Source organism: Dipodomys merriami, unplaced genomic scaffold, assembly GCF_024711535.1.
Source record: "Dipodomys merriami isolate MVZ:Mamm:240054 unplaced genomic scaffold, mDipMer1.0.p SCAF_62, whole genome shotgun sequence".
In the NCBI taxonomy this organism is placed as follows: Eukaryota; Metazoa; Chordata; class Mammalia; order Rodentia; family Heteromyidae; genus Dipodomys; species Dipodomys merriami.
In genome coordinates this window covers 2,166,892-2,189,852 of record NW_027206202.1, presented here as the reverse complement: position 1 = coordinate 2,189,852, position 22,961 = coordinate 2,166,892, and the positions used below count along the sequence as shown (strand labels likewise).

Sequence of the window (22,961 nt, the reverse complement as noted above, 5' to 3'; positions counted from 1 at the left end):
CATTCAACCTCCCTGTGGCTGCAGTGAACCCCAGAATGGATGGTGTCAGAGAACGTATAGCTTGTCCAGGTAGACACGGGCGGGGAGGGACAGGTTGGAGCTGGAGGCCTGCACTTTTCCCACCCCAGGGCCCAACCCTCCCGTCTTCACTCAGGCCTGTGACTGACTGTCACTCAGCAGGTGCGCGGTGGGCTTGGAGGTGGCGGGTGGCAGGCCCCGCCTTCCGGCAGCTGGGACAGCCCGGCCCTGCCCCTGCCCCTCCCCCACCAGCACATTATCTCTAGGCAGAGGCCCCAGCTGAGCCTCCCGGTATCTCTCTGATCCCCCCAAATTTCCGGTTCCCCTCAAGACAACTCAGGATGTGGGGAGGGAGGGGCAGGGAGAGGAGGAGGGAAACCGAGCGAGAGAAAGATCACACAGACAGAGAGACAGGGACCCATGGGACAGAAAGAACGAGAAACAGAGTCAGACCAAGGAAGAGAGAGGAACGCAGATAAGAGGCGAGGCGCGGAGACAAGGTGATGCCCAGGCAGGCAGAGGCAAGGGGAAACTGAGGCAGGGGCTCAGAGACTGAGAATGAGGCAGGCAAAAAGTAGAAGGCCATGTGTTTCAGGGTGTGAGGTGTAGCGCCAGGAGGGCGCTGGTGAGTGGCAGTCGGAGTCCCCCCAGACCCAAGAATAGGAGGCACACAGGAAGGCGGGAAGGCCAGGGGAGGCCCAGAGGCCTCCCAGTGTCCCCTCAACCTCAGCCTCCCAGGGGCCCATCCAGCCCCCATGGCATCCTCCACATTGGCTCACATAGGTCTGTGTCCCTATGAGAGGTTCCAGGAAGCATGCACTCTTGAGTGGCCTACACTGCCCTGGGTCAGGGACAGAGATGGAGAGAAAGGCTTGAGGGAGCACCCTGGGTAAGGGCTGGGCTGGCCCTGCACCACTCAGAAGCGAGAGGTGAGCCAAGCACTGGCTAGTGGCTCACGCCTGTAATCCTAGCTACTCAGGAGGCTGAGATCTAAGGATGGCGGTTTGAAGTGAGCCCAGGCAAGAAAGCCTATTAGATTGGATCTCCAATAAACCACCAAAAAACTGAAAGTGGAGCTGTGGCTCAAGTGGTAGAGCACTAGCCTTGAGTGAAAAGAAGCTAAGGACCAGCACTCAGGGCCTGAGTTCAAACCCTAATATTGGCATGCACACACACACACACACACACACACACACACACACACACACACACACACACACACACACACACACACACACAAGAAAGAGGCTGGGAATGTGGCTCAGTGGTAGAGTGCTTGCCTAGCATGCTTGAAGCCCTGGGTTCAGTTCCTCAGTACCACATAAACAGAAAAGCCCAGAAGTTGCGTTGTGGCTCAAGTGGTAGAGTGCTAGCCTTAAGCAAAAGAAGCTCAGGAACAGCACCCAGGCCCTGAGTTCAACCCCCAGGATTAGGAAAGAAAGAAAGACAGACAGACAGAAAGAGATAGAGAGAATGAGAGAGAAAGAGGGGCTAGGAAGATGGCTCAGTGGTACAGCGCTTGCCTTGCATGCATGAGGCCCTGGGTTCGATTCCTCAGCACCACATAAGCAAAAAGAAAAAAGCCAGAAGTGGCGCTGTGGTTCAAGTGGTAGAGTGCTAGCCTTGAGCTGAAGAGCTGAGGGACAGCACCCAGGCCCAGAGTTCAGGCCCCATGACCGGACCCAAAAAAAATCCCAAACAAACAAGAGAAAGGAAGGAAGGAAGGAAGGAAGGAAGGAAGGAAGGAAGGAAGGAAGGAAGGAAGGAAGGAAGGAAGGAAGGAAGGAAGGAAGGAAGGAAAGGGCTGGGAAGGTGGCTCAGTGGTAGAGTGCTTGCCTTGCATGCATGAGGCCCTGGGTTCAATTCCTCAGCGCCACATAAGCAGAAAAAGCCAGAAGTGGTGCTGTGGCTCAAGTGGTAGAGTGCTAGCCTTGAGCTGAAGAGCTGAGGGACAGAGCCCAGACCTACAGTTCAGGCCCCACAACCGGAAAAAAACAAAACAAAACACAACAAATGAAGGAGAGAGAGAGAAGGAAGGAAGGAAGAAAGAAAGAAAGAAAGAAAGAAAGAAAGAAAAAAAGAAAGAAAGAAAGAAAGAAAGAAAGAAAGAAAGAAAGAAAGAAAGAAAGAGAAAGAAAGAAAAAAGAAAGAAGGGAGGTAGAGGGGGGAGAGGGAAGGAAGGAAAGAAGGAAGGAAGAAAGAAAGAAAGAAAGAAAGAAAGAAAGAAAGAAAGAAAGAAAGAAAGAAAGAAAGGAAGGAAGGAAGAAAGGAAGGAAGGAAGGAAGGAAGGAAGGAAGGAAGGAAGGCAGACTTCTGCCTTGGCCAAGTCTGGCCATCTATTCTGAGTTTCTGTTTGCAAAACGGCATCAACGAGAAACCTACACAGGGATCCCAGTAGGGACAGAGTGTGTATACAGTGCATGGCCCTTGCCTGGCATATGGTAGGTGCCTGGAGATGGGGGCCCTGGGTGATAAAGCTGATGCTCCCACAGCATCCTGTCTGAGTCAAGACTCTTTCATTTGCAGAAAACAGAAACCCAGCTGAAGCTAGGCTATGCCAAATAAGGATGTTTATTAAGCCCAGGATGGTTTCAGGAATGGGTGGATCCAGGACCTCAGTCTGTGCTCTCAGGAACCTGCCTCCTACCCCTCTCAAATCTCCTGTCGCCCCCACAGCCACAGGCCTCCATCTGTAGACAAAGACGATCTGAGAGACACGGGCACTTCACCAGCCACCTCACCACCCGATTTTCTTAGGGTACCTCCCATCTAGGGTTGGGAATCGAAATATATCACACGGATGAGTCTACCTCCTCAAGGCCCAGTGTTCTCCTCGCCAGTGATTGGCTCAGGGAAATCCCAAGCTCATCCAATCAGAGTAATGTCAGGGCTTTTGCTGGGGATGCTGGGGGCATTTTGTCTTACTTCCTCCATGGGAACCTAGCAGGATGATTCCCCAGACCTTCCAGATCCATCACAGGGCAAGGCTGTGTGGGATGGGGCTCCAAGAGGGATGAGGCTGGTATATGATGGAGAGACAGGTCACCTGCTGTAGATAGACCTGGGTTGAGCTGTGACATGGAAAGATGGAGGAAGATGTTCACAGGGGGGGGAGGGGGCAGGGAATCTGCAAGTTTTCCACATTGATCACTGAGACTCACCACCAGTGCCTGACTGATAGGGAGTTGGTAACAAGAACATTAGCTAGCCTATCATTTAGGAATGTTTTTGATGTAAGTTATAGAAAATCTGATAAAGAAGGCCTGTAGCTTGTCTTGTTCATTCATGTAGCTCAGGACCATTGGATCCAGGATGCTTTCTCTTGTTCATTGGCACAGCTAACTCCCATGGAGCCTGCATTGTCAGGCAGGAAGTCAAGGCTCCAGGCCCTGTTTCCTGGTCTTGTCAACCTCAGTGGATAAAGAGCACCTTTCCCCTAAAGTCTCAAGGAGGGATCTGATTGGTCAGACCTGGGTCACGTGCTATTACATCCATCAATCATTCAGCCTGCCGGGTATCAGTGGCTCACACCCCTAATTCTAGCTACTCAGGAGGCTGAGATCTGATGATCATGGTTTGAAAGTACCCAGGCAGGAAAGTCATGAGACTCAAATACAAGCCAAAAAGTAGTACTGTGTACTGTGGCTCGAGTGGTAGAGTGCTAGTTTTTTTTTTTTTTTTTTTGGGTCCGGTCGTGGGGCTTGAACTCTGGGCCTGGGCACTGTCCCTCAGCAATTCAGCTCAAGGCTAGCGCTCTACCACTTGAGCCACAGCGCCACTTCCAGCTTTTTTTCTTTTTGCTTATGTGGTGCTGAGGAATCGAACCCAGGGACTCAGGCTTGCAAGGCAAGCGCTCTACCACTGAGCCACCTTCCCAGCCCCAGAGTGCTAGTCTTGAGCAAAAGAAGCTCAGGGATAGTGCCCAGGCCCTGAGTTTAAGTCCCAAGATTGGCAAAAAAAAAAAAAAAAAAGGCTGTATTTCCCAATCATTTCTGATTGCTAAAGCTTTTTCCTCTCTCTCTCTCTCTCTCTCTCTCTCTCTCTCTCTCTCTCTCTCTCTCTCTCTCTCTCTCTCTCTCTCTCTCTGTGTACACTGGGGCTTTGAACTCTGGGCCTGGGTGCTGGCCCTGAGCTTTTTCACTCAAGGTTTGCAATCTACCATTTGAGCTCCACTTCTACAGCTTTTTGCTGGTTATTTGGAAATTAGTCTCACATTTTTTGCCTAGGCTGGCTTTGAACCACAACCTCCAGATTTCAACCTTCTGAATAGTTAGGATTACAGGCATGAGTCACCCAGCCAGCTTCCAAAACCTTTTGAGTGTTGACAAGTGGAAAATTCCACACCTGATCTCATCAAAATGCAGGTACACTAAATATATTCCATTGAATTTCCTTCAGGATATGTCTAAGGTCTATATGAAACAGAAATGAATATTATGTTTAGATTTACATCATACCTCATTTTATATATACATGTAAATAGGCAAAAATTCCAACAAGCTGAGCCCCGGTGGCTCACACCTGTCATCCTAGCTACTCAGGAGGCTGAGATCTGAGGATCACAATTCAAAGCCAACCCAGGCAGGAGAGTCTGTGAGACTCATATCTCCAGTTAACCTCCAGAAAACCAGAAGTGGTGCTGTGGCTCAAAGTGGTAGAGCACTAGCCTTGAGCCAAAAAGTTCAGGGCCAGGGTCTAGGCCCTGAGTTCAAGCCCCACAACTGACAAAAAATAAGATTCAAACGAATCTGAAATTCAGAACACTTCTGGTCCAGGATGTGAGCAACTTCAACATCAGTAGATGCTGCTAGATTGTTTTTCAAGTATACTTCATCAGGAAAAGGTTCTGCATCCCTCAGCCAGACACCAAGGTGCCGCCGCCGGCTTCTACTCCACCCGTCCCCTGCCACCCATGAAAGGACTGAAGTCCACCTGGTCCACCAAGAATTCCTAGACCCTCCTGTCTGCCTGCCTGTCTGATGAGCTTCTGTCCTACCAGGGCAGCTGGCATTCCGTATTCATCTAGAACCAGCAGGTCAGCAGGCAGTATGGCAGAGACTCTAGAGGACACAGATCTAATCACAGATTTTACCTCTTTAGCTGTGTGCCTTTAAGCAAATTACCTCTCTGAACCAACATTCTCTCCTTGGAAATGTTGATGCAGTGAGTGGAGAAATACGCGTGGTACCTGAGTCCTTATGGCAGACACTCCCACAGTCAAGCCAGTTACAGACAATCTGTAATTTATTAGCCCACATAACCAGGAAGCCAGGGGTCGGGGAATTGTCTCATTCGACCCAGAAAGCTGGCCCTGTCCCTCTGTGGCCCACCCTCCCCTGACAGCTTCATTGGCCCCTCAAGTCAGGGGAGCCCAGAGCTACATCCTTCCACGTCGTTAGTGACAGTCATGAGAGGCTTGTATCCCGGGCTGCTCCTACTGCCCGGGAGGCCACTTGCAGGGCCCAGCTGTGGGCTCCCTTCCTGAGATGGAGGCTGAACAACAGCTTCCAGACCCCCAATGAACGGATCCTGGGGACCAGAAAGAACAAAGGGAGATGGAGCCAGGCCAGAGAAAGCACAGGACCCACTGGGCACTGGTAGTCCAGGCACGGTTCACAGAACACTGGTACCAGAAGCACAGGGGAGCTCCAGCCCTGACCCCAGGCCACCGTGTCCAAGCAGCAGGCACTGTTCCACCGGCCACACAGCAGTGCTTGAACCGGGCTGCGCTGCCTATGAACTTGGGCCTTTCATTTATTTCTTTGACGGGTCTAGAACTCTGGACGCTCAGCATCCCCAGAGGCAGGGTGGCACACCCCACCCAACTGTCTTCGACCATCTTTAGTTGGTTTGAGAGCCACAGAAGCAGGAGCTGGGATCCCCCTGTGGTCATCAGGGCCAGCCCTGCACCCCAAGGACAGAGAGCCCAATCTGTGGGTACAGTCTTGCTATACCCACATGTCCACACGCACTTCCCATCCAGAGTCCCCACACCTGCTCTGCCACCATCCCAGCCAGCGAGTGAGCCGCTACTGTGCTTTGTGGGGTCTCGTGGGGAGAAGTGTCCTGAACCCCAGAAGTGCCAACCAGGATCAGAGACCCCACTCAGAAGCCACAGTGAGCTACGTGCTGGCAGCTCATGCTCAGGAGGCTGAGACCTGAGGATCGTGGTTCAAAGTCAGTCCAGGCAGGAAAGTCCTTGAGACTCTTAGGTCCAACCAGCAAAAAAGCTAGAAGTAGAGCTGTGGCTCAAGTGGTAGAGCATCAGCCTTAAAGCAAAAAAAAGCCAAGGGAGAGTATGAGGTCCTGAGTTCAAGCCCCAGTATCAGCGGCCAAAGGAAGGAAGGAAGGAAGGAGGGAAGGAAGGAAGGAAGGAAGGAAGGGAGGGAGGGAGGGAGGGAGGGAGGGAGAGAGGGAAAGAGGGAGGGAGGGAGGGAGGGAGGGAGGGAGGGCAAGCCACAGTGTCCCGGGGTTTTAGTACCATCTGTGTTAGGCAAGGGCTTATCAGGAGTTCTGAGAGAGGATGCATCCCACAGAAACATAATATTCTCTCTCTCTCTCTCTCTCTCTCTCTCTCTCACACACACACACACACAATCACATTCATTTGCATACACACATATACCCTGACACACTCAAATATAATCCACACTCACACAGTATACGCTTCCCCCACACTCTCCTATACACACACATATACACTCACGCACACATACACTCACACTCAGAGACCAGAACCCCCCCCCCCCGGACCCCCTGCCTTCAGCTCCTAGGGCATCACAGCACAGAGGACTCAGACCTCGGGGTCCTTTATTCCATGACACAGAGGGGGCTGGGACAGAGAGCTTCCTTCTCAGGCAGAGTGTCAGAAGGTGCAGAGTGTTGGGGACACAGACTGGACCCCGAAGAAGTGACAATAAGTTAGGGGTTCTCAGGCCACCTGCTCAGCCCTCCCCAGAGTTGCTTCTGGGATGTCTCAGCTGCCACACAATGGTGAGTTCAGGAGGCCGGGGAGACCAGAGGGCCTCAGAACCATGGGGCGCAGGCCTACATATTGGGGTGGTCAGGAAAGAAGTCCTCAGGGAGGGCCTGAGCCGGCAGCCAGGCCACTCACCAGGGCCGGGGTTCAGTTCCTACACGTTCTCATAGTCCGGAGCCTCTCCTTCCTCTTCCTCCATCTCCAGGGGGCGCAGGGCGGCTGTGAGGGAAGCAGAGCAGGGCAGGTTGGTGTTCACCCTGCAGTCTATCTGGCTGGGTCGCAGCAGCACCCCATTTCTGCCCCCACACATACCAGGCTCCGTCCGAGACTCTGGCGGCAGATCCTCAGACACGTTTACATACTCCCGGCTGCCATCTGTGGGGACAGCTCAGAAGGAGGGCAGCCAGGACCCACAGGGCAGGCCACATGGAGTGGGGTGGGCAGGATCCCCGAGAGAGGGGCAGGGGCTGGGGCAGCTGGGGGGGGTGGGCAGGGGTCACTCACCCAGGGACGCTTCGCTGCTCTCAGGGACGTTCACATAGTCCTCACCAAACTCCACTGTACAAAAGCCATCAGAAGCCACCTGCTGTCACTCCCGGCCCACCGCCACCTTTCCCAGGGGCCCAAGGACAGACACTCTGAGACTCCACTACAAGCCACCCCAGCTAAGCCCACAGGGTGCAGAGAGAACATTCTAGCCAAGTAAGAACAGTGGCCGGGGCAATGATGGCTGGGGACAGAGGCCCCCTCGGACCGGTACCAATAGAAGGAAGGAACAGGACAAGCCAGCCATCCTAGCTACTCAGAGGCTGAGATCTAAGGATCCTGGTTCGAAGCCAGCCCAGGCAGGAAAGTCTGTGAGACTCTTAATCTCTAATTAACCACCAGACAAAAAGGAAGTGGCGCTGTGGTTCAATGTTGAAGAACGCTAACTTTGAGTGAAAAAGCTCAGGGACAGCATCCAGGCCCTGAGTTTGAGTCCCTCCACCAAACAAAGAAGGAAGAGGAGGAGGGGGAGGAGGGAGAGGAGGAGGAAGTGGAGGAGAAGGAGGAAGAGCAGCAGCAGCAGCAGGACAGGCAGCCACAGCACAGGAGGGCCCCAGCGACTCAGGGCAGCTCAGAGTGGAGGACTTTGGCATCATGTATGGCCCAACTGATCCCCTGTCTTCCCCAGGCTGCTCTCCAACACTGCCTTTGCCACTACTTCCCAGGTGCTGGTTGCCCTCTGGATTTTTGGGTCTTCAGTGAGGAACTGTGTGAATAAGATAGGCTTAGGAACCAGAGAGCCCAGTTCAAATGCATCCCTAGGGATAGAGCAACCTCAAGTTACCTAGGCTCCGTTTCCTGTGCCTCAGTTTCCTCATCTGTAAATCAGTAAAAGAAGCCACCACCAGGGATTTTTGCCAGGATTAAGCAGTGAATAGTTAATATATAATATTAACTATTATATATAATATATATATAATAGACCAAAGGTCTATTATATAAATCAATCCTGAGCTAGCACACTGGTGCATGCAATGTAGTCCCAGCCACTCAGGAGGATGAAGTAGGATCGCTTGAGCCCAGTGAAGTTCTAGGCAGGCTAGGCTACATATCAAAAATGTCTCCAACTCAGAGGGTGAAATCTGAGGATTGTAGTTCAAAGCCAGCCTGGGCAGAAAAGTCCCCGAGAGACTCCCAACCTCCAACAAACTACCCAGAAAAAGCCAGAAAGTGGTACTGTGGCTCAAGTGGTAGCGTGCTAGCATGCTAAAGGATCAGGAACAGCACCCAGACCCTGAGTTCATGCCCCAGGCCTGGCAAAGAAAGAAAGAAAGAAAGAAAGAAAGAAAGAAAGAAAGAAAGAAAGAAAGAAAGAAAGAAAGAAAGAAAGAAAGAAAGAAAGAAAGAAAGAAAGAAAGAAAGAAAGAAAGAAAGAAAGAAAGAAAGAAAGAAAGGAAAGAAAGGAAGGAAGGAAGGAAGGAAGGAAGGAAGGAAGAAAGGAAGGAAGAAAGACTCTCCAAATAAATATATAAATTAAGGTCTGGGAAGGCGGCTCAGTGGTAGAGTGCTTGCCTCGCATGCATGAGACCCTGGGTTCGATTCCTCAGCACCACATAAGCAGAAAAAGCCGGAAGTGGTGCTGTAGCTCAAGTGGTAGAGCACTGAAGAGCTGAGGGACAGCGACCAGGCCCAGAGTTCAGGCCCCATGACCGACAAAACAAACAAACAAACAAAAAACAATACATAAAACAAATAACTTCAGGGCTGGGAAGGTGGCTCAGTGGTAGAGCACTCGTCTTGCATGCTCAAGGCCCTGGGTTCAATTCCTCAGCACCACATAAGCAAAAAGAAAAAAGCCGGAAATGGCGCTGTGGCTCAAGTGGTAGAGCCCTAGCCTTGAGCTGAAGAGCTGAGGGACAGCGCCCAGGCCCAGAGCTCAGGCCCCACGACCGGACCCAAAAAAAAAAAAACAAAAAAAACCAAATAACTTCACTATGGTGGCGGACAAAACAAACAAACAAAAAACAATACATAAAACAAATAACTTCACTATGGTGGCAACTAGAGCACCTGGAACTTTGAGCTTTATTGAACTTAATATATATATCATGTGATAAGCCTTCAACTATACGAGAGCTCTTTTATAAGCCCGGTCTGCTGCAGGGACTCCTTAAAGCAACAGCCTAGCAGACAATACCCAGTAAACAATGAGTGAATCAATGAGTGAATGGATGGATGAAAAGAACCACCTGGATAGACAGTCTGGCATTCAGGAGAGAGGTGTCAAATTGGAAATCTGTAGGACAAATGGAGCCAGGGTGTGGAAGGCATAATGCAGGGATATTAGAGGCTAAGCATCCTTAATCTAAATGTCCCAAATCCAAAACCTTCTGAGTGTCTAATCAGATGCCACAAGTAAAAACAATCCATCATGAAAGTTAGTTTTAGGCACCGAATAATTTAACGCATTAGAATGTGTTATCCACTCTGAGGCTAGTGTACATAAATGAATTTTATGTTGAGATCCAAGTCTTATCCCCCAAGGTATCTCATTATGCACATGCAAATATTCCCAAATCCAAACACTCTTGATCCTTGGTGTTTCAGGAAAGCGATACCCAAGCTATGGAGAAAAGGAGCGAATAGGAAATGGAGGTTCACAGGTCATGAGGAAAGCTCAGGAGGTAAGATTAAACAAGGGAGAAAAGCTAGGTCAAAGGAAAAGTCAGACCAGAAAGCAAACAGTAGAAAACTTCCAAGAGCCAGGCTCCAGTGGTTCATATCTACAGTCCTAGCTACTCAGGAGGCTGAGACCTAAGGATGACAGTTCAAAGCCAGTGTGGGCAGAAAAGGCTGTGATATTCTCATTTCCCATTAAGCTCCAAAAACAAGCCAGAAGTGGAGCTGTGGTTCAAGTCAGGGACAGCACCCAAAGCCACGAAGCCCCAGGATTGACTTAAAAAAAAAAAGGGAGCTGGACACCAGTGGCTCACGCCTGTAATCCTCACTACTCAGGAGCCTGAGATCTGAGGATCATCGTTTGAAGGCAGCCTGGGCAGAGAAGTCCCCATAAGACTCATCTCCAATTAGCCACTCAAAAACCAGAAGTAGTGCTGTGGTTCAAATGGTAAGAGCCCTAACCTTGAGCACAAAGAGACTCAAGGACAGCATCTAGGCCCTGAGTTCAGAACAGCCTCACAACCAATGAGAGAGAGAGAGAGAGAGAGAGAGAGAGAGAGAGAGAGAGAGAGAGAGAGAGAGAGAGAATGGGACGTTATACAATAAGAACATTCCAAAATCAAAAAAGAATTTCTGAATAGGAGACACCAAGTTGAAAGGTTAAAGAATGAAGTCAAAGAAATCTCCCAGACATGAATGATGTAGCTAGCAAAGGGGAGCCCAGAGCAGGAAGTTGGACATGAAGGAGGAAACGGAAGGGGAGCAATCATTACAAGAGAGGGAAGAAAGGAGGGGCTGCTGGCACGTGGGGGAGGGGAATGGACAGACATCCCAACTCAACTCACTGGAGAAGGCGCTGTCTCGAAGGCCAGAGCTGCTGGGCCCAGGGGCAGAGGGGGTGGCAGGGTTGGTGGCTGGGGTGCTGTCAGGTAAGACTACCCTGGGAAGAAGAACAGAGAGGGTGAGGGAAGATTCTGAGCCTCAGGCCTGCCCGCCCTTCCCCCACCCAGGTCACTCACAGGTAGCCCGCCTCATTGGGGTAATCATTCTCATCTTCATCTTCTTCCTCATCCTCACATACTGGCTCTGGGGTAACGACACGGGGATCAGCATGGCCCAGCACGGGCCTCAGCTCCCTGCCCAGCCGAGTGCCAGGGATCCTGGACGCACCTTGGTTCTCATAGCTGGCCACGCTGTTGGCTTTGGAGACAGAGCAAGAGGAACACGGTGTCAGCTCCCGCCAGCCCTCTCTTCTGCCCAGCCTCAGACCCCTCAAACCCCAACCCCCTCCTTACCACCATCTGAGTCCTGCTGGGGAGATGGCAGCCGATGGGAAGCCCCGAAGGGCTGTGGGGACCTTCTGGGAACCAAAGATCAGGCATCAGATCTAGGTTAAGGGGCTGGTGGGGGGAGGATTGAGGGGTTCCCGTAGAGAAAGAGCCCTCTCCCCAATCCAAGAAAGTAAGGGGCAGCCTGGATCTGGAGGAAGAGGGGGTACTTACGGGATGGGGAGCTGGTCTGGTCGGGTCAGGGGTGGGTAGGAGATCACAGGCGGGTAAGAGGTCACGGGTAGATAGTGGGCAGGCGGGTCTAAGGACAGAGCCATGCTTGAGTGGGAGATTCCAGGCATCATCAAAGATTCTAAGGACAGCTTTGTCCCCAGAAAACCAGGCCCCAGACAGGCCTGAGAACTCCCACCTCCCCCTGACACCAGCCATGTGGGTCCTGGGATGGGGGCTGCAGGCAGGCACTTGATACTCTGACATGATGCGCCCCCCGTCCCCCACGTGCAATATGGGTAAGAGAAGCCTCAGTACTCACGGGGTGGTTTGATCAGGATGCTCCGTGGGTACAAGCTGGCAAGAGAGAGACAGGTTAGACACAGGGTAGAGCAAGGCGCAGGTCCTACCCCACCCTGGGTCCAGGAGAGACTCACCTGTCTGCAGAATCCATGTCGTTGGAAACTGTGGGAAAAGAGAGCCAGTGAGCCTGGGAGGACCAGCCATGTCCGCCCCCTCCCCCCTGCTCATCCCCCACTCCGGTACCCAGTGTCTGCCAGCTCCCCACTTACCGGGCAGCTCTCGGCAGCGAGCACACAGTGCGGCCAGCAGTGTGGTCAGGACGGGCAGCAGCAGCAGGCCCAGCGCAAAGGGAGTCAGGCCGTTGGTCTCCATCTGCAGGAGACCCTGCGCCAGGCCCAGCTGCACGAAGGCCTGGGGGCCAGCCTGGGGCCTGGTGGGAAAGGCCGGGGCGCCTTCAAAGGTGGAGGACTCACTCCCTGGCTGGATTGAGCAGGGTGAACAGTGGCTCAGGAAGATCCCGGTGCCTGCTGGGGGTCAGGTGAGGCCTGGAGCTGGGTCTCGAGCGCTACCCACCCTGTGCGAGCCCCATGCCTGCCCCTCACTGGAGCCCTCTCCTCTGCGCAGCACGCCCGCCCATCTGTGGCAGGAAGCTGTGGCGAGGCCGGGTGAGGGCAGGAAATCATCGCTCCTCAGCTGGCTGCGCCGCCCCTGCCCGCCCCCCACCCAGCCCTGGGAAGGGGGTGGCGGGGACGCAGCTCTCAGGGATGGTCCACAGACAGCTGCACGAATGGAGGCCAGCTGGGGTCGGGGGAAGTGCCCAGCCAGGGGGTGGCAGGATGCTAAGATGGGCTGTACCCACCTTCCCAGGCCTATCTGCAGGGAGGGGCGGGTGCCTGAGGAACGTGGGCGTGAGTCAGGGTCACAATGAACCAGCTCACTGGGCCAGCAAGCCTCCCTGTGTCCAGCTGGCTCAGAGGACAGGGACTAGCCCACAGGGGCAACCCTAAGACAGGAAATGGGGTATCCCCTACCACCCACAGGTCACAGATAAGCCCAAAGAGAAGCGAGCACTCGATGGCTGGCTACAAATTTTATTCCATTACAAATAGCACCGAGCCTCTGGGGCTGTACCGGTGAAGGGGATCCCCTCCTGGCCCTTCCTTCCTCCCCTGGGCTGCCTGTGTAGTGTCTGGGAGGCGGACACGCCCCCACGGCCAGGCTTCCTCCTGAAGCTGGGTGGGCCGAGCGCTTCAGCCAGGCACAGCGTGGGGTGGCCCCGGGGCCAGCAGCAGCAGGTGGGCAGGCAGGCGAGCGGTGGCATCTCAGACGAGCACACTGGACACGGGGACACGTGTGGAGCGGCCTCTCTGGGGCACCACGATCCGGTCATCCGTGGACCCTGCTTCACGTAACACACCTGCGGGGAGGGGTGAGGGCCAAGGGCTAGGTGGGCGGAGCGAGCCTCAGAGCACGCTGGACAGACAGCCCCAAAGCTGAGTGAGGGCAGGCCAGGCACAGGTCTGGACAGATGGACAGGCAGGCAGGCAGGCAGGGCTGCGGTAGGGGCCTAACTGACCCTGTACGTGGAGCTGGGCCCGCCGGCGGTCACCCTCGATGAAGATGGCGGTGCCCAGGAAAGCCGCGCCACCCAGGGCCCCGACGAAGGCGCACAGCATGAGTGAGAACTGCAGGGCGCGGAACTGGGACAGGAAGGAGGGGGGCCAGCTCCGGCGCAGGCGGTCGGAGATCTGTGCGCATCACAAATGAGAGTTAGAAAGACACAGGCCGGAGCCAGGAATGCGGAGTCCCGATGCCAGGAGGGAAGGGGGTATGGACCACGAGGTGAGGTCCCGGCCTCGGGCGGGGGAGGGGAGTAGTGATCAATAACGACCAGAGAACATCCTTCTATCAGCGGAGTGCCGCAGGGAGGAGCACCAAGGACAGCCACCTGGGGCCAGACCCCGCCCCAGCCCCGCCCCGCCCTGTCCCAGCCAGGGCTCACCAGGCCGATGAGGTAGGGGCTCCCAGCATCACCCAGCAGGTGGGATAGCACGATCTGGAAGGCCTCGGCGGTGGAGCGACGAGTAGGGATCACCACGTACTGCGGGGAGTAGGAGCTCAATCGGGGTCCAAGGCGGCAGGGGAGAGGGGGCAGGAATAGGGCCAAGGCTGAGGTCCTAACCCTGACTCCCAGTCTCTGCTCCCAGCAGCCTCTAGGCTAAGCCTGCAGCTGCCCAGCCACTCACCAGGAGAATGTCAGCCACGATGGCCCAGTTCATGGACAGCAGCACCTCTCCAATGAAGATGAAAATCTGCAAGGCGAGAGGATGGGCACTCACGTGAGAGCGCACCCCGCCAAGAGGCTCATCCACCACCGCAGGCCCAGGCTGTGATTCAGGACCAGGCATGCAGTGGGCCGAGGTGGCTCACACCTGTCATCCTAACTGCTCAGGAGACTGAGATCTGAGGATCACAGTCCAAAGCCAGCCCAGGCAGGAGAGTCCGTAAGACTCTTATCTCTCAATTAGCGAGCAAAAAGCCCAAACTGGAAGTGTTGTTCAAGTGGTAAGAGTACCAGCCTTGAGCATAAAAAGCTAAGGGAGAGTGCAAAGGCCCTGAATTCAAGCCTTAGTACTGGCGCGTGAGTGTGCACGCACACACGTGCACACACATACACACCACTCAGAACCAGGCATTCCACCTTGAGAGGACTGAACCACTCAGCCAAGCTGACCTTAGCTCTGCTCTCTGCATGGTCCTCCCCTGGCCTCAGATCAGCCTCGGCCCCTGCTGGCTACTTACATAGGTGGCCACGATGCTTCCGCGGGCGCAGGCGAGGGACAGGAAGAGGAAGGGTGCAGAGCCCAGCAGGCCGGCGGCACAGACCAGCGGGTCAGCCCGGGGATTGGAGTGACGGAGGCGGCGGCTGATCTCCACACCCAGGCCCACACCCAGGACCCCGGTCAGGCAGGTGATGAGCCCAAAGATGAGACTAGGGGCGAGTGGGGACACAGGAGCTAGTCACCATGCTCGTGACACCCCAGCCTGGACCCCCTGGCCAGGAAAGGAAGATGCCTACATTCACCCAGAACAACAGCCATGGCTCTGTGTTAGCCCTTTGAGGACTTCCCGAACCTGGAAAAACTGAAGATTCTGAGTACAAGTAGCTGGTGGTGGAGTCGAACCTCTCTGCCCAAGTCACACTCAAAGCCCTCCCTGCCACCTGCCCAGCCCCACCTTGGGTACCTGTCAGAGGAAGAGCAGGAGTCTCCGGGCAGGCAGGGTGGGGTCTCTCCCAGGACCACCCGGGCACGCAGCAGGAACGCAGGGGCCCAGAGAGCCAGGGAGCCCGTGACAAAGGCCACAGCAGTGAAGCCCAGGGAAGACAGGATGAAACTTGGACTGTGGACAGTTGGAAGGAAGTCAGACCCATAGAGCAACCTGCCTTTTCCCTCAGTTTCTTTGATAGAGTCAGAGCAGTGGGTATAAAGACTTGGGAGGACTCTAGGATTTGGACTTGTAATTCGGGAAGCAGCCACAAGGGAGCGGCAGTGTCCAATTTCCTAGGCTATCAGACAGGGCCTCCCACGGGGCAGCAGGCTAGAGATTAGCAAAGGATTAAACTCACTTTCTAGCCAAAGCCCTCAAATCTGCCCACCATGAGGTGGGGCTCAGGGGTGGAGAATCTGAGTGACGCTCCACAGCTCCACGGGGCGGCTCCCGTACTACCAGGAACAGCAGCAGAACGGCCACGACTCCTAGACCTGGTGTGACCTGGGAGGGGAGGACAGGAGTGAATTTGGGCATGAGAAGGGACACAGCCCCTGGCAGCTGGAGGAGGACCTCAGGCCCCAGGAACTCCAACTCCTCTCTGTGCTGAACCTGTGCTGGGAAAGTGGAAGCTGTCACCTTAGTTTTACAAGCCAAACTTTGCCCTTTGGCAACAACACCTGATTTTCTTCCAGGAAACCACAACTCTACATTTCACTCAACCCACTGTCCAAATAGGATCCCAGACTCGGCCAAGGGTGGCTTGGTGACTGAGGTCATAGTAAGCATATGACCCTTCCCTACTCAGACAGCAGCACCCTGTGACTACTGCCCAAAGAAGCCACGTTACTCAATCGAAAAGTCTAGCACTTGGGACTTCTGCACATTCGAGAATGGAGCCAATACAGAGGTAAACAAAGCTGAGAATGGCCGAGGTCTACTGACAGTGTGAGAGCCCTGGATCCAGCATTACCTGAAGCTCACCCCGACCCTGTGCCCTTTGGGACTTGAGAGTTTTACAATGGGCTCCAATTCCAATCACCCGTGAGCAGGAGTCGGGGGTCTGGTCAGCACGGCCATACAAAGGGGGCCATGAAGGTCAGAAAGGGGGACAGGTAAGGAACTGGCCTTCACACGCCACCACCAGACTCACCCTCAGAGCCCAGTGCCAGTCCCCAGCCACATCCTTCACTTTGGAGCCTGCTATGTAACCCAGACCACTGCATGGAGGCAGAGGAGAAAAAGAGGGGACTTCAGGTCAGTCAGGTGCTCTGCTCAGGTCCTCTGCCCCCCCAACCTGGCCCCCAAGGCCGCTCACCTGCCCACTGGGATGGCAAAGTAGAAGACGCTGAGCATTCGGCTCCGCTGGTCTGCCACGAAGAGGTCGGCGATCAGAGTGGGCGCAATGGTGGAGTAACTGGCCTCCCCGACCCCCACCAGGCCCCGGGTCAGGAGGAGCAGCCAGAAACGCTGGGGAAGGAGACACGGGGAGGGGGAGGTGGCACCCCGCCCTGGAGCCAGCCTCCCAGCCAACCTCACCAGCTGGTGCCAGAGAGATGGCAGGGAACAGCAGAGGGGCCTGGGTTTAGAATCAAGACAGACCTGGCTGGAATCTTGGCTCCACTACTTACTAGCTGTGACTTTGAGAAAGTAACTTAACCTCTCTGAGCCTCAGTTTCCTCATCTGCAAAAGGGGAATAACAACAACTTGTTCACAAAGCTACCAGGACCCCTGTATCGTCAAACATCAATTCATTACTCAGCACTCAACTGGGACAAAATAAACCTTTGTTTCTACCTTTCCCTCTCCATCCAATACAGCCTAATGGTGAATAATATATATATATTTTTTTTGGCAGGAGGAGGTTACTTGTCTATCCACATCACCTGCAGCTAAGGCTGGGGTGAGATCACCTTCGCCTAAGGCCAAGGACAGAGCCGGGAGCACAGTGAAAGCAAGTGGAGATTTCAAAGGAGCAAAGAAGCAGCCAGGAGGGGAAACGGCGGTGGCTTTGCCGAGTTACAAGAGCATTTCGGGAAGAAACGGGCGGTGGGCTGGAGGATCCCAGGTCATGTAGCAAGAGCAGGACTAGAAGCACTAAAGCAGGAGCTGCATTGAGCAATCAGGAGGACACTGTTGACTTTGGCAAGAGCAGGTCCGATGGAGCGGCAGGGCAGAAGTCAAGGCCGCTGAGGAAGTGCAGGCCGAGTGGGGGCTAGGCCCGTGCCAGCACTGAGCTCCAGAGCCTCTCAGGAAGTGTGACCAGGAAGGGGGGGGGGGCAATCCAGGTAGGGTTTTGCATGGTTGAGAAGTGGGAGTATTCAGGAATGGAGTTGGAGAGAGGGGACACAGAAGGAGGTTCTGGAAGAGGATTCGGTGGGCGTATTAGCTCAGGGCAAGGGGGTAAGGTAGCATGGACCAAGGAAACTGCAAGGGATTTCCCAGGTGCAAAAGGAAAAGCAGCAAAGACTGATGGGGAGGGGGAGGGGAGCGGCCATGGAGCCAGCTGGGGCCTCACCTCTCTGGGGATGAAGGATGACCCCAGTGTCACCAGGGACCAGAAGGCAATGCCCCCGCACATGAGATACTTCCGATTGTACCTGTCACCCAGGTAGCCAAACACAGGTGCCAAGACCATGTAACTGGAGATGAACACTGAGGGGAAGCAGAGAGTCACAGCCAGCCCAGGGCCCCTGGCCCCTCCCCCACCCCAGCTGTGGGGGTCAGGATGCAGCAATGACTAGAGCACAGAGGTCCCGATGGTCCTCAGTGACCCCACACTGCCCCTCAGACCCGCCCAGCACCTCCTCACAGCTTCCAGGGCAAAGCCCAGCCCCATCACCAGCAGCTTCCTTTGCAGCTGACATGTAGCTGCCTTCCACCCAGCCCAGAACAAAACCTACACCATGGGCCATGATGCCCCATCCGATCCAGCCCTTACCTGAGCCTCTGACCCCATAACCATCCACTTTCCCTTCCTCTCTGCACCCCATAGGCCCAACTACCAAGGTCAACAGTTACTTAGGAGGTTGACACTTGCTGTCTGAGTCTCTCAGAGCTTGGCTCCTTCAGATTCAGCTCAGACACATGCACGGAGCACCACACCTCGTGTCCCTGTCTATCATATTAACTCTGTTTTCTTTTACATAACATCCCTATAGAAAGTCATCTCAAGGTTGGCAACAGTGGCTCACGCCTATAATCCTAGCTACTCAGGAAGCTGCAATCTGAAGATCGTGGTTCAAAGCTAGCCTGGGGAAGGAAAGTCAGTGAGACTCTCTCATCTCTAATAAATGACTCAGAAAAAGCTAGAAGTGGTGCTGTGGCTCAAATGGTAGAGCACTAACCTTGAGCACAGAAAGGCTCAGGGACAGAGTGCAGGCCCTGAGTTCTAACCCCAAGACCAGCAAAAAAAAAAAAAAGAAAAAGAAAAGAAAAAAGAGTGAGAGTCTTATCTCCAATAAACTATCAAAAGGTTGGACGTAAAGGTGTGGCTCAAGTGGTAGAGTACCACTTGAAAGAAAAAGCTAAGAAAGAGTAAAAGGGCCCTGAGTTCAAGCCTGAGTACTGGTGCGTGCACACATGCACAGAGCCATTTCATTTTTTCTTTTTTTTTTTTTTTTTTTTTTGTCGGTTGTGGGGCCTGAACTCAGCCTGGGTGCTGTCCCTCAGCTCTTCAGCTAGTGCTCTACCACTTGAGACACAGTGCCACTTCTGGCTTTTTTCTGCTTATGTGGTGCTAAGGAATCAAACCCAGGGCCTCATGCATGCAAGGCAAGCACTCTACCACTGAGCCACCTTCCCAGCCCCAGCAATTTCATTTTAACTGAGAGGTTTACTGACCCACTCCTGCTCAGGAGAATGTCAACTACACAAAGCTCTTATTGGTCATCACTGCAATTTCCTGACTCAACCTAATCCAAAAAAGGGGCTCCATCAACGTGCTTTAATGAAGAGGAAATAAATGGGGGTATCTAGAAAGGTTTGCTGCTTCGGTAACTCAACAAGTCTGTGCAGCTTTGCAACCTTGACCTATAGTCCCATTTTCCTTCCTTAGGACTAAAAACCTCCAGTTCCTCATAGGCCAGGAGTACACAACAGGCATTACAAGATTTGGTTTCAAATTCCTCTTCTACCTCTGAATGGCTGTGTGGCCCAGGGCAAGACAACTATCTCTGAGCCTCAGGTTCTTTATAAAAACATAAATAAGTAGAGTAACACCCAATCCTCAGTGGAAGGATCTACACAATGATGTCTTAGGAAGTACTGATTCAGACCTGAAATCCTAGCTAAGCTGAGATTAACCCAGGCAGACAAGTCCACGAGACTCTCTCCAATTAACAGAATGCCAGAAGTGGAGCTGTGGCTCAAGTAGTAGATGACCAGCCTTGAGTGAAAATGCTAAGAGATAGTGCCTAGGTCCTGAGATCAAGTTCTAGTGTAAGAAAAGGAAAGAAAAAGGAGACTTGGCTCTGGTCTCCTCCACCACCCCAAAGTTCTGAACAAGTAAACCCTTTTCCCATTCAGTGCCTACCAAGTGCCAAATATTATATGAGACACTTTATAGGCATGATTTCATGTGGTCCCCACATCATCCCTAATAGATGACCTGTGTTACTAGCTCCACCTTGCAAACTAGGGTACGATGGAGTGGCGAGCTGAGATTTAAACCTAAGTGCTAAACACTTCTCTAAATGGAACTTATCTTTAAATTCAACCACCTGCCTGAACACGACAGCACCAGAGCAAAGTCAGGACCCTCCCCCTGCTTTCTGAACACCTAAACCTTCATGAGCCCCAGGCCGGTACCAATTGAGGCCACACATAGGTTAAGAGCTACTGTGTGAGCAGGCGCGTCCTCTCACCGGTCTGGATGAGGCCCGAGCTGCTGTCTCCAATGCTGAAGAACTGTTCGATGTCTGGAAGGACGCCTGCAAGGAGAAGACTCAAGATGAGCCCGGAGACCCCGGCTCCCCCCCCTTCCCCTCTCCATCCCCCGGTCCCATCCTTTGCAGAAGTCAGCACCTACCAGCCACGGTGAAGCGGTCCATGTAGTTCAGCAGGTTGATGTAACACAGCACCGCCACGATGAGTGCCGAACGGCCGGGAGACAAGCCCGTGATGCGCTGCAGCTTCTCGCGGTCCAGGACCTCGGGCTCCCCGGACTTCGGGATGCCCGCGGATCCCGGTAACCCTGGGGTGCCGGGCACCGGCCCGTCGTCCGGATCATCTGCCTGGCTGAGGAATGGTGCCGTGTCGGAGCCGGCCATGGCCCTGGGTGGGAACGGGAGGCTCACTCTCCCGCGCTCCGGTCCCACCGACGATCCCACCTGCGAGGGAAGGGGGCTGGAGAGAGGAGGATGAGGAAGGAGGGAGCCCAGGCGAGGAGGGAGCGCGCCGGGACTGGGTTAGGAGCTGGCCCCGAGGCCCCGAGCACGGCAGGGAAGGGCCCTGGGCCCCGGCATTCCCTCCCGATCCACCGAGCGGAGGGGACGTGTGGGGTGCCGGCGGTGCTGGGGACCGGAGCTGGCCAAGGAGAGCCGGGGGGGGGGTCCCCGCCTGGGAAGGAGCGCACGGCCCTGGCTGTCAATCAGCCTCGGCGACGCAGCACGGCGGCCGCCATGTTGCCCGAGAGCAGGGGGGTCATGTGATACGGGAGTCGTCCGGCGCCCAGCCCTCGTCACGTGACCCGTGCCGCCCTACGGAAGCCTAGAAGGACCCCTCCGCGTCACGTCGCCGGGGTAACCAGGGATCGCTCCTCTGCGGGCGCCATGGCAACGCGCCGGGACCCGCAGCATCTCCCGCGCCGGGCGTCTGGACCAATCGCGGTGCCCGGTGTCGAGCGCGCGCTGGACACATTTCCGGGGACCAAACGGGATCGTGGGACCCGCACAGGGTTTGTTTTTTTTTTTTTTCTTTTGGAAAACAGCGGTCTCTAGAGCTGCCAGTGCCCCGCTCCCGCCGTCCCCGGCCTCGGGCTGGCCCCGCGCCCCCCGCGGACCCCCAGACACCCGTGGAGGGACGCGCGCTCCGCCCCAGCTGACTCAGGCGGCTTGAGATCTCAGGGTCAGGATCCGAAGTGGCGCGGCTGGGAAGGGGGCTCGGTGGTAGAGTGCTTGCCTGGCGTGCATGAGGCCCTGGGTTCAATTCCTCAGCGCCACATAAGCAGAAAAAGCCAGAAGTGGTGCTGTGGCTCAAGTGGTAGAGTGCTGGCTTTGAGCTGAAGCGCTCAGGGACAGCGCCCAGGCCCAGAGTTCAAGCCCCAAGATCGATCGACAAGAAAGAAAGAAAAAAAAAAGCCCAGGCAGGGAAGTCTATGAGATTCTTACCTCCAATCAGCCGCCAGAAATGGAGCTGTGGCTCAAGTGGTAGAGTGACAGCCCTGAGCCGAAAAGGAAGGTGCCCGGGGCCTTGAGTTCACATGCCAGTACCTGCGCCCTAAACAAGCTTTTTCACTAAACCTTGGAGCTTTTCTTCATAGCAACATAAACACACATGGCTAATGTTAGACACCAAATGGCCCTTTACAGAGAAAGGTTCCCCACCGCTGAAGAGGTGGGAAGGGATAGAGCCCCAGGGATGCCCCAGGGGTCTGGAGGAGCTGTATGAAGGCGCGCCTTGAGTTGAAGGGGATGAGAGGGATCATAGATGGGAAGTTTCAAAGGTATAAAGGCTAAATAGTGTAGTCAGCACTGTGGCTTGTTAGAAAGGGGGCATCACCCCTGGCCCATCCATGAGCTTGAGGCACCCAGGGCCTGCTGAGTGTGTGTCTGCACCGGGGCTTGAACTCAAGTGCTTCATATCCTTTTTTTTTTGTCATAGGACTTGAACTCTGGGCCTGGAAACTGCCCTGAGCTTTTTTTTGCTCAAGACTAGTGATCTACTACTTTGAGCCACAGCTCTAATTCCATTTTTCTGGCAGTTAATTGCAGATAAGAGTCTCATAATTTGCTGCCTGGGCTGGCTTCAAACTGCAATATTCAAATCTCAGCCTCTGAGTAGCTAGGATTACAGGCATGAGCGAGCATTTTAACAGAATCATGGATTACTTTGTGTGTACTGAAGGATGAGATTCTGTTTCAAGAAATGAGTCTAGGGGCTGGGAAGGTGGCTCAGTGGTAAGAGTGCTTGCCTTGCATGCATGAGCCCTGAGTTTGATTCCTCAGTACCACAAAAGCAGAAAAAGCTGAAAGTGGTGCTGTGGTTCAAGTGGCAGAGCGCTTCAGTCTCCATAACGGACCAAAAAGAAAAAAAAAAAATGGGTCCTGCATCAGGCCCCTTGTATTTTAGCTAGTTCTGCAGCTGGCAGCTTGGTGGGGAAAGATTAATTTGTAAAGTGGGGAAAACAGTTAAGTTGCTCTGAAGATGAAGGTATGATTTAAAGAAAAAAAAAAAAAGCCAAGTCTGATACATGGCACTGAGTATTTACTGAAGTATTTTTGTTTTGTTTTGTTTGGTGCTGGTACGGGGGCCAAAAGTCCAGGTGCTGTCCATCTTAACCTTTTGCTCAAAGCTGGCACTCTACCACTTGAGCCACAACTCCATGTCTGGCTTTTTTTCCACCTCTGGATTTCTGCTGGTTAGTTGGAGTTTAGAATCTCATGACTTTCCTGCACACGTTGTCTTTGAACTATCATCCTCATCTCTGCCTCCTAAGTAATTAGGATTAAAGGTGTAAACCACCTGCGCCCAGCTCAAAGTTTTGAAGGTCTCTTATCAGGAGAGC

The 22,961-nt window shown here is 53.9% G+C and overlaps 2 protein-coding genes across 9 annotated transcripts; both read right to left on the bottom strand.

Annotated features, from left to right (window-relative positions):
• Window positions 1-5,274: 5,274 nt before the first annotated feature.
• On the bottom strand, window positions 5,275-12,602 carry LOC138814898 (linker for activation of T-cells family member 1-like). 8 transcript variants are annotated; one of them, XM_070003999.1, is made up of 11 exons: window positions 12,234-12,602; window positions 12,099-12,126; window positions 11,984-12,018; window positions 11,665-11,752; window positions 11,458-11,522; window positions 11,182-11,362; window positions 11,008-11,102; window positions 7,502-7,555; window positions 7,310-7,372; window positions 7,133-7,216; window positions 5,275-5,547 (listed from the first exon to the last, which is right to left on the bottom strand). In XM_070003999.1, exons 1-10 carry the CDS (start codon window positions 12,334-12,336, stop codon window positions 7,152-7,154), a joined length of 777 nt encoding a protein of 258 aa, XP_069860100.1. In that variant the 5' UTR covers window positions 12,337-12,602; the 3' UTR covers window positions 5,275-5,547; window positions 7,133-7,151. The 8 variants fall into 8 exon arrangements, with proteins under 8 accessions (XP_069860100.1, XP_069860101.1, XP_069860103.1 ...); XM_070004000.1 differs by lacking the exon at window positions 5,275-5,547 and adding an exon at window positions 5,753-6,287; XM_070004002.1 differs by lacking the exon at window positions 5,275-5,547 and having other exon boundaries at window positions 6,812-7,216; window positions 11,182-11,248; window positions 11,333-11,362.
• Window positions 12,603-13,046: 444 nt separating this feature from the next.
• Window positions 13,047-20,869, bottom strand: LOC138815031 (protein spinster homolog 1). The gene is made up of 12 exons (XM_070004273.1): window positions 20,265-20,869; window positions 20,101-20,166; window positions 17,754-17,890; window positions 16,553-16,704; window positions 16,388-16,454; window positions 15,593-15,738; window positions 15,211-15,366; window positions 14,767-14,956; window positions 14,211-14,276; window positions 13,967-14,065; window positions 13,541-13,712; window positions 13,047-13,381 (listed from the first exon to the last, which is right to left on the bottom strand). Exons 1-12 carry the CDS (start codon window positions 20,503-20,505, stop codon window positions 13,287-13,289), a joined length of 1,587 nt encoding a protein of 528 aa, XP_069860374.1. The 5' UTR covers window positions 20,506-20,869; the 3' UTR covers window positions 13,047-13,286.
• Between the last annotated feature and the right edge of the window lie 2,092 nt (window positions 20,870-22,961).

Bases quoted from the DNA above. Each gene is read 5' to 3' on its own strand.
- LOC138814898 (XM_070003999.1), bottom strand. From the start codon at position 12,336: ATGGAGACCAACGGCCTGACTCCCTTTGCGCTGGGCCTGCTGCTGCTG. The intron at 11,753-11,983 runs GTGAGTACTGAG...CTCTGTCCTTAG, and splicing joins CATCCTGATCAAACCACCCC to ACCCGCCTGCCCACTATCTA. The intron at 11,103-11,181 runs GTGAGTGACCTG...TCTTCTTCCCAG, and splicing joins CCCAATGAGGCGGGCTACCT to GGTAGTCTTACCTGACAGCA.
- LOC138815031 (XM_070004273.1), bottom strand. From the start codon at position 20,505: ATGGCCGGCTCCGACACGGCACCATTCCTCAGCCAGGCAGATGATCCG. The intron at 15,739-16,387 runs GTGAGTCTGGTG...CTCCCCTCCCAG, and splicing joins ACTGGCACTGGGCTCTGAGG to GTCACACCAGGTCTAGGAGT. The intron at 14,277-14,766 runs GTAAGTAGCCAG...CTCGCCTTGCAG, and splicing joins GAAGCATCGTGGCCACCTAT to ATTTTCATCTTCATTGGAGA.